The 17,410-nt window shown below is 39.1% G+C and overlaps 1 protein-coding gene across 1 annotated transcript in view; it reads left to right on the forward strand.

Annotated features, from left to right (window-relative positions):
* MOB1B (MOB kinase activator 1B) overlaps positions 1-13,405 on the forward strand; it is a 48,780-nt gene extending 35,375 nt beyond the window's left edge. The window contains exons 3-6 of the mRNA XM_089526328.1: positions 931-1,024; positions 3,567-3,700; positions 4,991-5,154; positions 7,945-13,405. Of these exons, the coding sequence (XP_089382454.1) occupies positions 931-1,024; positions 3,567-3,700; positions 4,991-5,154; positions 7,945-8,022 (470 nt within the window). The 3' untranslated portion in view covers positions 8,023-13,405. The remainder of the gene's footprint in view (positions 1-930; positions 1,025-3,566; positions 3,701-4,990; positions 5,155-7,944) is intronic.
* Positions 13,406-17,410: the final 4,005 nt, after the last annotated feature.

The raw sequence follows: 17,410 nt of genomic DNA on the forward strand, positions 1-17,410 counted from the left end.
ACAGTGCTCAGTTCCTTATTTATTTCAGTTTGGTTTCAGTGTAGCAGAGCGAGAATGAATGAATAATCTTAGAACCTAGGGGACTTTAATTCCAGTGTTCTCTGACTGCAGTTGAAGTGCATGGTCACTTTTTTTCTGCATGTAGGAATAGTAGTTTTATGGCAGTGGTACCGAAGTCATAATCTTTCCTCATGTAGCGCCCAGTGAGATTATAGAAAGTCACAGATACATTAGTGCTATTATTGTGTTTCCATCCAGTCTAAAACAAGACTAACTGCACAGCTGCTGCCCAACTTTTCAAGGCCAGTTTTTAAATATGAATCCTCTTGAAATACCCAACATGAAAATTCCAGACAATGGAACATAATCAGCAAGTACTTTAAGAAATTATTTTGTCAGTATTTGCGTTTCTCCAATTTGGATGGTATCAGTATCAGTTGTTTCTTTTGTTGCTGATAAAGAGATCATTGGGTTCACTATGCAGTAAAGCTTTTCTTTGCAAAACAGCATCTAGAATAGTTTTTCTTAAAATCTGGTCTATTTTTGACCAGCATTTCCTTTGTAAATGAAAATGACAACCACAATAGACCAGCTTTGCTAAAGAGCTATGTGCAACTGCCTAACAACATACAATCTTGTTTGCAAATAGAAGAATATAATTTTTGGTAGTTGTTGTTGTACATTTAAGGCATTTCCAACTTATGGCAACCCTAAGAGGAATCTATCACAAAGTTTTCTTGGTACGTTTTGTTCAGAAGGGGTGTGCCTTTGCCTTCCTCTGATGCTGGGAGAATATGACTTGCTCAAGGTCACCCAGGGGGTTTCCATGGTGGAGCGGAGATTTGAACTGGTGCTCAAATTAGTACACCATGCTTGACTCCCTCTTGATAGTTACCTGCTAACTGTGTCACTGTTTTTTTCCCTTGATAGCTGTGGATTTCTTCAACCAGATCAATATGCTTTATGGGACAATTACAGATTTCTGCACAGAGGAGAGTTGCCCAGTGATGTCTGCAGGTCCAAAGTAAGGATGCTTGTGATTGCCTGTCTGCAGTAGTGAAGCAATGAAACAGAAAATAACTGCTGCTTTTTAATTTTATTTTCAACAGTCATCTAGCTCAGGAAGCAAATTGTGCCTTCATTGCAATTTTTATAAACTACATAACCACATCTCTGAAGCCAGGACACAGAAAACCCATCTGCATAATGTTGTCCACTGGAAAATCCACCAGCTGCAAATGTCATTGCCTTCATATTGGTCTTTCAGCTGAAGGCGTGCGACTAGACAGTTTCACATAGTGGGTGGTATTTGGCCAAGTGTCCTCCGGTTGCTGTCTAGCCCTAGCATTGTTGCACTAGTAAAGAATAAACATACAGATCCACATTAATTATATTTTTCCTAATTTTACTTCCTCTTTGTTCTGATGACCATGTTTTAAGAGTTAATTTGTCCTTTAGTTCTGCTTTTGAATATCAAAATGACAAGTTTTATGGCTTTAAAAATATCTTGCTAATTGGTTTGGTGTGCAATAGATTCATGCCCTTTCCCTAATTGAAGAGACTACAGGTCTCTTCCAATTTTTTTAACTGACACAAACTATGCTTAATAAGGAGGCAGCAGCTTGCATGTGTTGGTGGTGTTGGTGGTGTTGGTGGTGTGTGCCTTTAATTCTGACCTTGTCCTAGTGAGGGTTTTTTTGGACAAGATTTCTTCAGAAGAGATTTGCAGTTGTCATCCTTTTAAGCTGACAGAATGTGACTTGCTCAAGTTTTTTCAGTGGGTTTCCTTGTCTGGGAAAGGGATTTGAACCCTGGTCTCTTAGAGTCTTAGTCCAACACTCAACCATGCTGGCTCCACAAATGCACACACACAATACAAATATGTTGCAAAACAGATTATAGTGCCGCCTTGCCATCCTGTTAGTATTACCATAAACTATATTTTCCTATCATTCCATCAGCACAACTGTAGGCAGCTGTTTTTCCTGAGTTAAAGGAGCACCCACAAGCCATTATGTAAAACATGCCATTGAGGTGGGATTTGCTAAACATGGTTAAGAATGTAATTATATGCAAACTGAACCTGTGAGTACTTCCAGCATTTATAGGAGCCGCCTGCAGTAAACATTTTCCTGCCTCCTCACTCTCACAGATAACAATGATGCTGGTTGTGGACAAGGGAAGTTGTAGTGTAGCACATCTGTCCATCTTAGAATGGGTCAAGCAGGTCTTATCTACACATACATTTGACAGGCAGGACTTAACTCTGCAAATTAAAAAGTATATGTTTGAGATACAAGCTGGTGTTTCATGTAATTGACTGATTAACATAACAGTGACATGTCTAACCATATTTCAGAGAGAGAGGTGGTTGTTGTAGTGGTGTGCCTTCAAATCATTTCCAACTTATAGCAATCCTAAGGCATGGTGTTTTCTTGGCAAGATTTGTTCATAGGATCTTGCCTTTGCCTTTCTCTGAGGCTGAGAGAGTGTGACATGTCCAAGGTCACCCAGTGTGTTTCCATGGCTTAGTGGGGATTTGAATACTGGTCTTCAGAGTAGTAGTCTAACACTAAAACCACTACACCATGCTGACTCTCTAAAGAGAGTGATGTCATATAAAAACTGGGATAGGCGAAAATTTCAAGAATTCAATGTGGTTGTGATGACATTTAAAGCCCTAAAAGGCTTGGGAGCTTGATAGTTAAGGGAATGCCTCTACCCATATATGCCTGCCTGAGGATTAAGATCTGCTGTGTGGGGGCTCCTTTGTATCCCACCAGTGAAGTCAATACACTATTTTGGGACATGGAAGAGAGCTTTCTCAGCTATGGCACCACAATTGTGATATGCCTTCCCCATGGAGGCCTGACTGGTGCCAATATTCATTTCATTTAGGTGCCAAGTAAAAACTTGCCTGTTCATAAAGACCTTTGTGCCTCGTTAATGCAACTCAAATACTGTCATATATAGTTTTAAAATCATTAAAATCTGTTTTTAACTCATTGTGGTTTACACTATATTTTAATTTATTTAAAATTATTATAGTCTAGTTAGCGTGATGTATTGCAGGCATGGCAGAGCTACACATGTGCAGCTACCATCAGGTCTCAATAAGGAAATCTGGATAATAATTGAATGAATAACAACCAAATATCTCCTTTGAATTTATTTAGTGGTTGGGAGGGATCAATTACTGGCTTATCCTTAAGGGTAAAATACTTTTTTCTGTAGCTTATGTTCATAGTATCATCAGGCTTCATTGTTCTGGTTTTAAAATTGCTTGCAGGGTGGAATATTAGATCTCATTCTTATTGGCTAGTATCTAAGACATGCCCTATTAGTACTGTGTGTCCAAGGAAGTGTTGTGTTTTGTAAGTTAAACAGCAACTTTTCATGCCATGTAACTAACTTTTGAAACCGAGGTTGTGTGTGACTGGGATGAAGGTATGATTGATGATTTTAAGAGAAGTAAAATCACCCTGGGTATTTCTGTGTCCTCAAGTAGGTCCTGCAGACTGCAGATTATTTTTAAAGGGATCTCTTTAATTTCCATTTCATTCCAGATATGAGTACCACTGGGCAGATGGGACAAACATAAAGAAGCCAATCAAGTGCTCAGCACCAAAGTACATTGATTACCTTATGACCTGGGTTCAGGACCAGCTGGACGATGAGACACTATTTCCATCCAAAATAGGTATTTTTTTAAAAAAGAGGGGCTTTAGTATATTGTCAGTAATAAAAATTGTCTGGATTAATTTACAAATTGTGATCAACTGTGTTATTTCTAACACAGAAGAAAACAATAACCCTAACCTGAAGGGGAAACCACACATTTGTAAATACAGTGGACCCTTGTTATTGTATATAAATAAAAATTATAGTCTGGCAGTTTTTACAAGACTGATTTTAACACTGATTCCAAAAGACTTCATGTGTGGGCCAGAACATATGTAATTGTAACAATCCTTGTTTTAAAAGAAAGGATTTTTTAAAAAAATGAACAGCTACATTTTCTGTGCTTCCTTTAATTTTGGACAGCAACATTTATTTTCTTAGAGAAAAGGCAGTATTGAGGGAAGCCCCAAGAGCCATTTTGTTTGAGCACCATTATTCTGTTGTTGGCTCTTATTGTTATACAGTGCTTTTTGAGAAACAACACTATGTTTGGAGATTGGTATGCTGGTTTACTATTGTATTTTTCCTCCCATATGAGCACTAAATTCATAATTGTTTTAAATACATTATTGTTTCAAATCAATCAAGACATTGTTCTGTTCCAAAAAAAATCCTTAAGTTCTGAAATCACTTTTTACCTGATTTTTGTAAATGATAAAATGAGACTTGCTTGTGTTGAGTTTTGTTAATTTCTGAACCACTCATCAGATCCTATTATCATTAGTAGATTGCGTAATAACACCTTTGTGAAAACGACAATAGTTTTTTAAAAAAAATATTTTGAATGTTTCTATTTCACACTTTTACTGTGAGTGATAAAGAGGCTGTAGTCCTCAGGTTTTGAATCCCATAAAATTATAGTTTTGTTTATTGATAAACTTGAATGTCTTGAAAATGTTTGAAAACTATGCATTCTTAGTTTTATTGAGCATGCTCTGTGGCCATGCAAAGCAATGAGCAATATCTACAACTGCAGGATCCAGACTGAAAAATACCGATATCTTGGCTTTATGTCTCTGTAATAGTACCCGTATCACAGGTAAACCTCAGTGGTCAAATAAATTGAATTGATGGAGTTCTGATAGTAACTTTGTAGTCTTCATGGCTACTGGTCTCCTGTTTTTACTGGAAAGGTGACATGGAGAAAGATTTACTTAGCTTTTCATGGGCCATGAACTGTACTCTTGCTTAAGCACTGAACTAAAAAGCAAACATGTAGTTAAGTCCTGAGAATGTGATAGCTTTTGTAAGTACAGTAGCTATCAGACTGAAATATTAAAAATGAAGAATTCTTTTTGTTGATTTCTAGGTGTTCCTTTCCCAAAGAACTTCATGTCAGTAGCTAAAACCATCCTAAAGCGTCTCTTCAGAGTGTATGCTCACATCTACCACCAGCATTTTGATCCAGTCATCCAACTTCAAGAAGAAGCACATCTGAACACATCCTTCAAGCACTTTATCTTTTTTGTTCAGGTAAAGTACTACAGAAATCACTGCTGCATTATCCCCCTCTAAAGTGGAATAGACTCCAGTACTCCTTGCATTTTCTGGCACTTAAAGCCATAAAATTAATGTCTTCATATTATTCAAAACCTTAGTAATCTTTTGCTGTGATCTTAAAGGTGCTGCCATGCTGTGTAGATGGTACCCTATTCTCAATAAAATTGCCATAAAGTTGTACTTAAAAAAAACCCTCTCTCTCTCTCCTCCCATTCTCTCTCAAATATGTATATGCATATATGGATATGTATATATAAAAATATAGATATAAATACAGATAGTGGAGGCATTAAGGAGAGAAGGGACTGATAAAACTGTAGCCTTTGCTGTCTGATTTCAACAAATTTTCTACAAGCATATGATGAAAGTAGACTTGCTTTTTTATAATCAAACCTGAAATGTTTATTGGCTTTTCCACACGGAGGAGGCAAACATTAATAAAACGTGATTAAAACGTGGTAATAGCGCAGTCGAGGAATATTGTCACACCCCCGCACACTTTTCCCATTCGTGTGCAGTGCATAAACTGTAATGGACGCGTCATTGTGTAATAATGGAAACCCCCATTATTACCCAATGATGTGTCCATTACAGTTTGCGCGTGGGACATGAACGGGAGAAGCGCATGGGGGTATGATAATCTTCACCCTGATCACGCTATTACCACATTTTAATCATGTTTTATTAACGCTTGCCTCCCATGTAGGGTTGCCATAACTCTCCTGCCAGCGGGACATTCCCAGTTTTTCACCACTAGGGGGCGTCCCTGCACGGTTTCCTCCTTGACTCCCGGCCTGTTGCCAATCTGGTGACTTTCACACCAAAATGGGTACTTTTCAGAGCCTTTGGTGTGATTTTGGTGGTTGGTTTTAATGGTAATTTTGAGAGTTGAAATAAGTTCCAATTATTTTTATTCAATTAGGGCTACGTTTTATTGCCATATTAACATTACAGGGACTTTTCAGGGATTTTGACTGAATATTTGGTGAGATGTGGGGGGGATTTGGTGAGTTTTGGCCAAATGTTTGGGGAATTATCTTCGAGGCTTGTTGGCAACAATTGTTGCTAGACTCAGGAAGAGGAGCTCCTCCTCTGTTTGGTCCCCAAGGCAGCAGGGGGGAGAGGGCCATTTCCTTTGGCACCGAGGTGAAGATGATGAGGAAGAGGAGGAGGAGGAGGAGGAGGTGCATGGCCATTTTCAATATTTATTTTGCCCCTGTGTATTTTTTCTAACTTTGACTGCCAGGGCTCAATGCTCTGGAATTCTGGTGTCTGTGAGGCATTTAGCCTTCTCTGTTAGAGAGCTCTGGTGCCACAATAAACTACAATTCCCAGGATTCCATAGCACTGAGCCCTGGCAGTCAAAGCAGTGTGTTTTGGACACAGATATCCTCCTTTTGTGAGTTAATGAATGAATCCAGTCCCTAGCCTTTCTATCTCTCTCACACACTGCAGGAGTAATAACCCACTTTGAGACTGCTTTAACTCATTGGTAGGGAATTCTGGGAATGCTAGTGTTTGGGAGACATTGAGACTTCTCTGTCAGAGGTGGCTCTGAGGCCACACTAGACTACAATTCCCAGGATTCCCCAGCACTGAGCAGTCTCAAACTGGACCATTTCCTCAGTGGGGATGCACCTGGTGAGGAACTCTAGGCACTGCAGTTCAACTACGTTTGGAGGGTTATGTGACTCCCTGTCAGAGATAGCTCTGGGGCCACAGTGTACTACAATTCCCAGCATTCCCCAGCACTAACCCAGGACAGTTAAGTCACTCTCGAACTGGATTATTCCCTCAGTGTGGATGCAGCTTTGGTGAGGAACTCTGGGCATTTCAGTCCAGCTATGTTTTATTTCTGCAGTGTATTTTGGGCCAGAGACAAGGTGACCAGACATCATCCTCCTTTTCCAGGACATGTCCTCTTCTGTCAAATTTCAAAATGTCCTCCATTTGGATCATGCCTAAGAAACATGCATTGATATTAACATTTTAAAAAAAAATCATTTTTTCGTGTGTCCTCCATTTATCAAAACTGTGTCCTACATTTGAAAATGTTGTCCTACATTTGTCCTACATTTGTCCTGGTTTGGAGGTCCTGACTTATGGCAACCCTACTCCCATGTGAAAAAGTCCCATGACTTGCCATATGAGCCACTTTTCATCTTATGTGATACTACGTGTTTCCATTAATATGTGCATGAAGGTTGTGTCTAGACATCAACCATAGTGCATTTTAATTGTCTATTTAAGAATATGTAAATATGATTATCAGAGCAAGGTACAAATCTTGGAACATCTATAATTAAAAACAATGTATCTGCTTTCCTAAATATAAGTTCTGCAACAATGCTATACAGATTCAAGAACATTGCAGAGCTTTACTTAGGGAAGTGGATCTCCTCTTATCTACCCACAAGAGCTGAATTTGGGTCTATCTGCAAATGCTTGAAGAGCTGAAAAGAATACCTTCCTATTAGGTTGTCTTCTCCAGCAACTTGAAAAACATTTTCTGTTAAATTTTCTCCACAATATGAAGTTTAGTACACTTTTTCTCCCTCATGTTTTGGTCTTTATTTAAATCATAGTTTAGATATCTGTGGCTCGTCTTTGTGTTCTGGCTCTCTAGCATTACCCACTGGTTCAAGGAGCCCATAAGATAAAGTTGTTCTTTATTATTTGGGTTAAGTAAAGCTGTCGACAACTTAATGGATAGCCCATTAAATGTCCAACTGATATTTTTGTTTTTATTTCTACCTCCTGCAGGAATTTAACCTTATAGACAGAAGAGAACTTGCTCCACTTCAAGAACTGATTGAAAAACTCACTTCGAAGGACAGATAAGCAGAAATGTATTTGTGCAAATCACTTGTTTCTTTAAGCAGGCATGTGGTGTTTTAGGGATTTGGGCTGTAATTCTCTACACACTAATTGAGATCCATGGGACTTACTTTTAAGTAAGTGTATAGAGATTTGCAGCCTTTAATTTTTTTGTTTTTAGGAAAAAAAGAAACCTGTTCTGTTTTTATTTGGGCAACCTAGATTCATTCTCTGTGCTTTTATTAGAGGAACTCCTTTCTCTTTTAGTGAGACACACACACAGTAAATGGCTTTCTGTTATTGTTCATTGTGTACTTTTTAAGAAAGATGTGTGTTGAAAAAGAAAAAAAAACATGCTTGTTGGGAAAATGTGACTGCTGGCTGTATGGGTTCTGCATTGCCAGTTGGAGCCCATTCTCAGAAGGTCCTTATAGAGACAACCTTCTCTAAGTGCCTTGGCAGACTCTCTTCTGAGGTACAAAGCACATACAAAGAACATTGCTGGAAACAAAATACACAAATTGCTACCCAGGACACTTACTAACACTTGTTATATATAAATAAATATGTTTAGAACTTTTTAAATAAGCCATAAAATTTCTATCAGTGATCTCCAGCTTTTAATATAAAGCAATGCCTTTAGAGATGAATGTGGGCTGTAGAAGGAGGAGTGAGAGAGGGGCTCATTTTAATTTTTTACTGTCCTGTTCAGAAACCCATATGTTAATTCTTAGATCGTTGGTGGACCAAGGATAGCATGGGGTTGATAACTTCCTTCTTTTTGCTTGCATTTTTTCTGCAAACATTACCTTCTGATTTAGATCAGTCAGTAAGATAGTTTTGGTGGTTCATACAGATGAAACTATACTATAAGCTTTCTTTCCCAATAAATTAGCAGTTTTGCAAGGGATCAGATTAAAGCAAAAGAGAACAGTGGTGCTATCAAAGAACCTTTTTTTTAAAAAAAAACACATTTCAGATAAATCCATGATAGTAATTTTAGTGTTGGAATAGGAAGCCCAGTTCATTGAGAAATACCCGTTTCTTAGCCATTATTTTTTATAAAATGAATAGAAAGTGTCTCAATCCCTTTGTCATATAGAACACTTGACATTTTATTCATCCTAAACATCCTTTTGTATTATGAGTTGTGCCAAGAAAGAATAACTAAATGCATCCATTTTCTTAATTGGTGCAGAACATAGTTGGGTTTTTTGTATTGGAGGCTGATTTACATGTCTCGGTTTAATTTTAGTCACCTTAATTTTGAAGCAGTTGGGTCTTTCCCCCCTCTATTTCCCCATCCTTTCCAATGAGGAAAAGGGCCATTATTCTACAGTGAGGCATGTAGATGACCGTTGTCAAGAGCCAGTGTCTGATAATATTTATGGCAGAACTTGGAGAAATTTCTTTCCTTGGCATCTGAAACTTGACACTTCTCTGAGGGTACAGTGTTAATTCAAAAATGCCATGATTGTTTGATAAAACCAGTGATAATGTCACCTCTTCCATCACAGCTTTTACAGGGTGGTTGAAAGACCTGGTTTGTGTAGCTTTTAAGTGGGCCTCCATCCTTGCATTAAGCTGAATTGGAGCCCTCTTCAAACATTACTATCCTGATGGCAACACATTACAGGCATATGGTCTCAAACTATTAACCCACAATGTTTAAAATGCATACATGTCCTTTATAAATTCTCATGTATACAACTGCTTCTCATACTGTGTTTTAGTGTCCACAAGAATACATCTATGTTGTGTGTGCTTTAAGCTTTACAGTGTTAACAATATGTTCTTGGGATTGAGAAGTGATCTCGATTTCCTTGTAACACAGGCATAAAAAAAGCAAGAATAGCCACGATCACTTTTATCTAGCCCAACATCATTCATGCTTTTGATTTTGAAAATTAATTTTTTTTACTGATTTTCCATGTTCTGTTTTTGGCCATGCTTGATTTTGGAAGTCATACTGATTGAAAGTTCAAGTAAGTATGACAGTCTTATTTTCAAAAGAAGTTTGGAAGTACAGACACTTTACAAAATGTATCCCACCCACATAGTCATTTTAATATTTCAAAAAACAATTGTTTCAGCAGAGGGTGAGATCTTGCCACATCTTCGATTGAAATATTATAGGATCCGGTACTTTGTAGTAATTTTGAATAGTGTTTATTTTAAGGTCATATTTAATATTTTGGCCATGATACTTGCATTGCATAGTCTTAGGACTTGAAATAACATTATTTTAGGGACTATGGTGAATATTAATAAGGCTCTGAACAGAGTGTGACAAGTTTCAAATGCTTGCTGGCAAGAAATAATGCAAATTTTGATTTGCATTTATTGTTGACTTCCCCACTGGAAACTAAAAGCCTGGATATCACTGTCTCGTAGTGCTGTTGGTTAACATTTGCTGAGTGCATTAAATATGAAGACAAAAACATTTAAGATACAAAGGCAGTGTTTAAACTGAGTGTTGCTTTTTTTGTATTGCATTGGGGATGTAGAGTGCTTATTTTTGGTCTTCAGAAGATTGTTTATTGTGTAAGGATGCATTAAAATGCAAATCTAAACGTCTCCTTGATTTTTCAGCTGACCAAGCATCTTGAAAACCAAACATTGTGGTATCATTAAAAACAAAATCATAATCTGGATCTGGATTTTGATTTTAAAGGGATATTCTGTCAGATACTGGATATCTATTGGGTATTAAACAATGGATATTGAATACTAGGAACTGACTTCTTTGTCATATCTAGCCATTTATTAATTTTCCTTCCTCTATGAAGGAAGAGCCTTAGAGCTTCAAGAGGCTGAAACAGTTTTACTCTTACTTCAGTTATTGCTGTATTGCTTTTTTCTTGGTGATATAATTAATGATTTCTAGAGGTGTAGTCTACCTCAGTTAAATGAGACTGAGGATGCATTTGCACTATAGAAATAATGCAGTTTACTCTACTTTAAGTGGTAGAGTTGCCTATAGAATCCTGGGATTTGTAATTTTACAAGGTCTTTAACCTTTTCTGCCAAAGGCTGCTGGTGCCTCACAAAACTACAAATCCCAGGATTCTGTAGGATGGAGCCAAGGTAGTTAAATTGTTGCCACACTTGCAACATAGATGCATCCTGAGCAAAAGTGGTGGTTTAAATAGTAGCTGCAAGTCCATTAAAACCAGTTGTGTTGTGCTTTCTGAGGTCAGTGATAGATTTGATCCCAACAATTCACATTGTTATGACTGAAATTTAAAATACTATACTAGTATGTTTACTTTACATATTAACATCAGGGATCCATGCTAACTGTTCAAGTATTAAATGTCCCATATTCTGTTATTACTGGTTGCAGGGCTTTGGAGAAACAACTTTCCAAAAAGACAAAGAGCCCTTTTACTTGTACATGTGATTTTTTTCTGTTACTGCTTACTATGCAACACTGAATATTACAAGTTACCTTAAAATAGAAAAACAGAGTCTGTTAATATTTTAGAACTAGAATTTCCCTTTCAATCTTCCTTCTGAGGCAAAAAGCCAATTTGCTGCTATTGACTCTTCTTGGTTTTTTTTTTAAATTAGCCTTTCCCTTGCTTTTCCTTGAACCCATGCCTTGGATTACCATACAAAATTATAATTTTTTAAAAAATTAGCTTTTGTGGTTTGGCAGATACCTTAAATCAGCCAAAATATATTATTTTCCCCCAGGATGCTATATTGTAGATTAAAAACTAGCTCTGCTATGGTTTAACATTAAGGTGGACCTGCCAATTTCCCAACTGCCACATTATCATATTACCTAAAACACTGGGAGGGGGTGGGATTACATAGCATTTCTTTTCCTTGGTAACAACTATTTGGGTTTTCTAGACTGCATTTCTAAAAGCACTAGCCAATTTAGAGTGAGATATTTACATTTACATAAAAGAATAGTTGGCATCTTGTTTCTGTCACTTTGTATGCACCATTTCCTTGTTTGAAATATAGTTCCCTCCTAAAACTGCAATTTCAAATTTTAAAATGCTTTGGTTTGCTTCCTGCCCGCCTCCCTCCAAGAGCACTGTCCTTACAATAGTTTTTCATGGATTACTGTATTTTTAGGGGAAATTAATTTTTATAGCCACTAAACTGTATTCATTATTTTTCTACGTGTATAACTAGGTCATTTGGGAACACAAAACTTTAGAAGGGCCATTTTGTTCCATTTTTAATACATTTATTTGCAGATAGTGTGTTGCTAAATATTGCCATAATAACCAATACCTTTGACATGTGGTGGTGTGGGAGAAAAGACTTGAAGATAATTACTCACTGATAATCCTGGTACATACATACTAGAAACAGATCCATCTAATTGACAGGGTCTTAAGAGGCAGAATGGTGGAAGAGAGACTTAAAAATATTGAAGGACCACTTGCTTTTTCTGCTCTAGACCAGGGCAACACAGAGGAATGGGATGGCTTCTTGATGTAGGCTGAAGAGTCTCTTATGGCTGCAGCTTCTGAATGAAGCAAGTTTTATACATATACATTCAGCAGAACTGAGTAGTCAAGATCTTACACTTCAGGGTGGCTATGGTGAGAAGGGTTGTATCTTTATGTGCAAGTATAGCAGAACGTCTTGTAAGATTTGAATCACTCATCTTGACAAGCTTTCCATGTAATCTGTGGTGGGAATATTCAAGCATGCAAGAATTCTGTATTTTGAAGTAGTACAGGCCAGGAAAAGTCTTACTGTTCGATTCTGCTGACTAAATTAATTGGACACCCTGGTATTTGTCTTATGCAATGTCTGGAGGTTGCCTTCATGTATGAACTCACCCAGTGACCCCACCATAAACCTGGTCCTGGGGCTGCTTATCTAAGGCAAAAAGGTATTGAGATGCAACACAATCACATCTGCATCTTTAAGTACTTCAAAGCAGCTGGACAAAAAGGCTTAAAATACAAAATGCAAACAGAGACCTGTACTGTAAAGCAGACTGTGCCAATATTACTTTGATTTGTAGTCATTATTGATCATTACTTGTTTTAAATGAAAACAGCTTTTTGATTAAAAAAAGTTGAATGTCTGAAATTTCTGCAACACGTGTATTCGAAAGATGTAAATAATGTATACAGATTGTTGTAAGTGATGGGATGAAATAAATATATAAATTCTAGGCTTTTTCAGTAAGGAACTGAATGCTGTTTATAAGAAGAAAAATAAATAGCTATGTTTGACCATGATTGCCTTTTCCCCCCTTCTCATCCTTACCAGTTCTTGTTTGTAGATGGGCATTCATCATCTGTCTAGACATTGTACACATCTGAGCATTCCACATAAACATTACTGTGTGTAATTACCTCACCAGAATTTGTGAACTATTTGTATTGCAAGCAAATCTAATAGCAATAAAATGAACCTGATCTCCTTCCATTTCCTTAACTCATGGCACTGAAATGTTGACAAAGAAGTTAAGTTCCAAAAGTGGGAGGCAAGACCACTCACCAAATTCTAGTCAGTCAGAGCTTGCAAATGTTAATTTTTAGGCGACAACACCCAGAATCCCGCAGCCAACATGGCCATGACATTGTAGCCCCCCCAAAAGAGCAGTTGCCACTAAGGAAGCACTATCATTTCCATTAAGCGTTTCCCATCCCCTTCATACTTTCAAGTTGACCTTGAATGAGACATCTCCAAGACACCTTATCTTTTACAGCCCTGTTCATTTCTTGCAGACTCATGGCCTTGGCTTCTTTGATTAAATCCATCTGTAATGCGGCCTTCCTGTTTTTCTGCTGCCATCTGACCTTGTATTAATGTCTTTTAGGAGTAAAAGAATTTTTTTTGGGGGGGGGACTAAGGGGCTGTGCAGACTGGCCATTAAGGCCAGCCTGGGGGTGGAGTTGGGACGTGGTGTCCACATGACGCATTCCCCGATTCTGTCCCCAGGCCACCGTGACGCCACGCACCACATGACATGGCGCACGGTGTGATGGCTCTCCTCTGGTGCTGTGTCTAGATGATGCAGTGCCAAAAGTGCACCATAAAGCCGTAGCTATAGCACCCTTTCCAGGGCGCAAAAAGGAGCTGCTTTTTCCGTTGCAGAAAGACCAGATTGGGGCTGCAGCATGCAGTTGCCGTGGCCCCTATCTGGCGAAGACGGGGGCAGCTGCAGTCCGCCTCTTCAGGGATGGTCTGCACAGCCCCTAAATTACTGTCACTTGAAGTAGTCTCAGAAAAGGGCAGAAGAACCTAATATCCAGTGGCTGTTTTCTGCTTTGGGAGGCCTGCCCTTCTCTTAAAATTGCTAGGACATCTGAAGAACTACATGATCCTATCTGCTGTATGTCCCAAAACAGCCAGGGTAGGGTTGAGCCCTCCATTTTCCCAGGTTGGCTGGTATATGTGGTAGTGGGCTCCCAGAACATTTATGCATTTATGTCAAAGATTTGTATCCTGCCTTTTTCCCACAATGGGATTCAGTGGGAACAAGGCCTGTAGATGCATGACCGAAAAACCAGACTGAAATTAAGCAAGGCTGAGTTTGTTTGAAAGTGGCTACTGCTTCCAGAAAGTGGATTCCAATATAGGATTCCAATAGATCCTATATTCAGTGTTCTGAGCATTCTTAATCCCACGTTACTGAGAATTAAAAGGAAATATTAGCATTTAGAATTGGCCCTATGGTCGGTGATAGGAATGAGAGATTTTTTACAGAATTTTTTTAATATTAGCCAACACTTGGTGTGTGAGGTCTTTATCTCTGCCTAATCCATAACCTAGACCAGGGGTGGACAAGGGGTGCCCCCCCAGACGTTGCTGGACACATTAGTGGAAGTTGAGGTCCAACAACATTGCCAGCTGCATCCCTGTTGTATAATTTGTCCCTTTTTCTTTTTATACAGTACATCCACTTGCAAAAAGATAAAGATGAATAAATCTTGACAAGAAGTCCCCATGAGTCAGGGTCAACTTGAAGGCACATAACATTTATGTGATTCATTAAAAGGGTTGCCAGCAACATCCCAGGCTCTGAGATAAAAGGGCCAAAACCTGGGACCGGGGTTGGACACTGGTGATATTATGTAAGCATAATTCATGACTGTGCCAATCACAGTTGCTCAGAATATATCATTCAGATAATAGCACCAAGTTTAACACAAAATGAGAAAAGATTCCTCTGGTTGGAAATTACGTTTTCCAGACCTTATTGAACCGGGGGGGGGGGGGGGAGTCTAGTTGCTTTTAACACCTTTTCAAGTGTTTCTTTTTGAGGACACATGGGAATTGTAGACAAATCCATTTCCCCCACAGGTTCTGCTTTGAACAGAAAACAGCCTCCAGGAGCTGTTGGACTTCACACACACACACACAGAGTCCTGAATTATCCTAGCTGGAGTAGATTGATTAAATCAATTGCTGAGTGGTGAGTAAACACACAAGCATGGTGTGGTTTGAGTGTTGGACTACGACTCTGGAGACCAGGATTCGATTCCCAGCTTGGCTGCAAAGCTCACTGGGTGACTTTGGGCAAGTCACATGCTCCCAGCCCTGAGAAGGCAATGGTAAATCTCTGAACAAGTCTTGCCAAGAAAAACCCGTAATAGGTTTGCCATAATTCAGAAACGACTTGAAGGCACACAACATACGCACAACATCGACAATTCAGTGCATGTGCTCTAGGAGGGGCTACCCACAGGATTTAGGCCAGACTGTATATATACAGTGGATCCTTCCCATCTGTGGGGATTCAGTTTCACTTCCCACTCTGGAAGAGGACAACAATTGTGGATGGGCATGCCCCATCTTATTCAACGGCAGTGACGTGTGTGCATGGACTAGGGCAGGCCTGCACAACATATGGCCCAGGGAGCCACATGTGGCCCGCCAAAGGATTTTGGGATGTGGAACAACTTCAAGGCTTCTCTGCTGCTTGGCCTTCTGAGGAGAGGGCCATGTGGAGGAAAAGGAGGAAAGGCAAACACTTTCCCTGTAGGTCTCCTCCACTGCCTGGCTTTCTCTTAAGGAGAAGGCTGGGTGGAAGAGGAAGATAGGCAAATGCTCTCCGTGCAGGGCTCCTTCCACCCAGCTTTCTCCTGAGAAGGCTGGGCAAAGGAGGAGGAAGAAGGTAAAATATTCACCCCTCAAATCTCCTCCATTGTGTGGCTTTCTCCCAAGGAGAAGTCTGGGCAGAAGAGGAGGACAGGCAAGGCTCCTCCACCTCTTTAATTTCTCCTGAGGAGAGTGGGGCAGAAGAGGAGGAGGACAGAATTAATATTAATAATATTAATTATTTAATTAATTGTTTATTTAATTAAAACCTATCTGCATCCCAAAAAAGTTTAGTCTATTTTAATTTTGGCCCCTACCTACTGCCATGTTGTGCAGGTCTGGACTAGAGTGACCTGATGCCCTAACTGCAAAGGAGGACAAGGCACCGCAAAATGTAGGCCATTACTAAAGAATAATAATAATAATAAATTATTTTTCTTTTATTATTTACTTTTATATTTAATTATCGTTCTACATATTGTAATATTGCGTAGATCTCTTAATATGTATTTTTTTGCAGCTTAATATGACTAACATGCTTCTTAGTCAGGCTTAAAATGGAGGACGTTTTGGAATTCCTCCTGGACAGAAGGTTGAAATGTAGGGTGTGTCCTGGCAAAGGAGGACATCTGGTCACCCTTATGGAAACCCACTGGGTGACCTTTGCCAAGAACAAAAGTTTCCTCATGCACACAGAGTGAATCCATACTGCAGAATTAAAGCAGTTTGATGCCACATTAACTGCCATGGCTCCATGCCACAGAATCCTAGGATTTGGATGCTTTGATTTGGATTTCCTGCATGGCAGAATGGGGTTGGACTGGATGGCCCTTGCGGTCTCTTCCAACTCTATGATTCTATGTAGTCTTGGTGACCTATTCATCCTGGTCTGTCAGAACTCTGGCACCCAAGGATTCTGTAGCCTAGTCATGACAAGAGTGGTGTCAAACTGCTTTAATTCTGCAGTGCGGACGTGCTCACAGACATTTTGGGCCAATGCTTAATGCCTATATTGGATTCACAGCTCTGTCAGCAGAATTCCACGATAATAACTTGCGCATGTAGTGTTTATTTATTTATTTTTGTGCCTTCTTGGGCAGTGCATAACTATTTGTGGGTGTCTTCAGTGAACAGCTTGCATTTACTGGGGTTGTACAGACAGCTGTTGTTCACCCTCCATTAAACAGTGAGGCAAACAAGCTCCACATTTGCAGAGAAACCAGTTCTACAAGGCTGGCATTCAGCAAAAAGATGATCTATCTCACAGTGATTCCCAAACTAACTTTTTTTTGGACTTCAACTCCCAGAACCCTTGGCCATTTATTTACTTATTTGGCCAGGATGGCTGAGGCTTCTGGGAAATGAAGTCCCAAACAGTTGGAGA

The sequence above is a fragment of the Sceloporus occidentalis genome, unplaced genomic scaffold (assembly GCF_023333645.1).
Source record: "Sceloporus occidentalis isolate IW3139 unplaced genomic scaffold, rSceOcc1.0.p SCAF_5, whole genome shotgun sequence".
NCBI classification, from domain to species: Eukaryota; Metazoa; Chordata; class Lepidosauria; order Squamata; family Phrynosomatidae; genus Sceloporus; species Sceloporus occidentalis.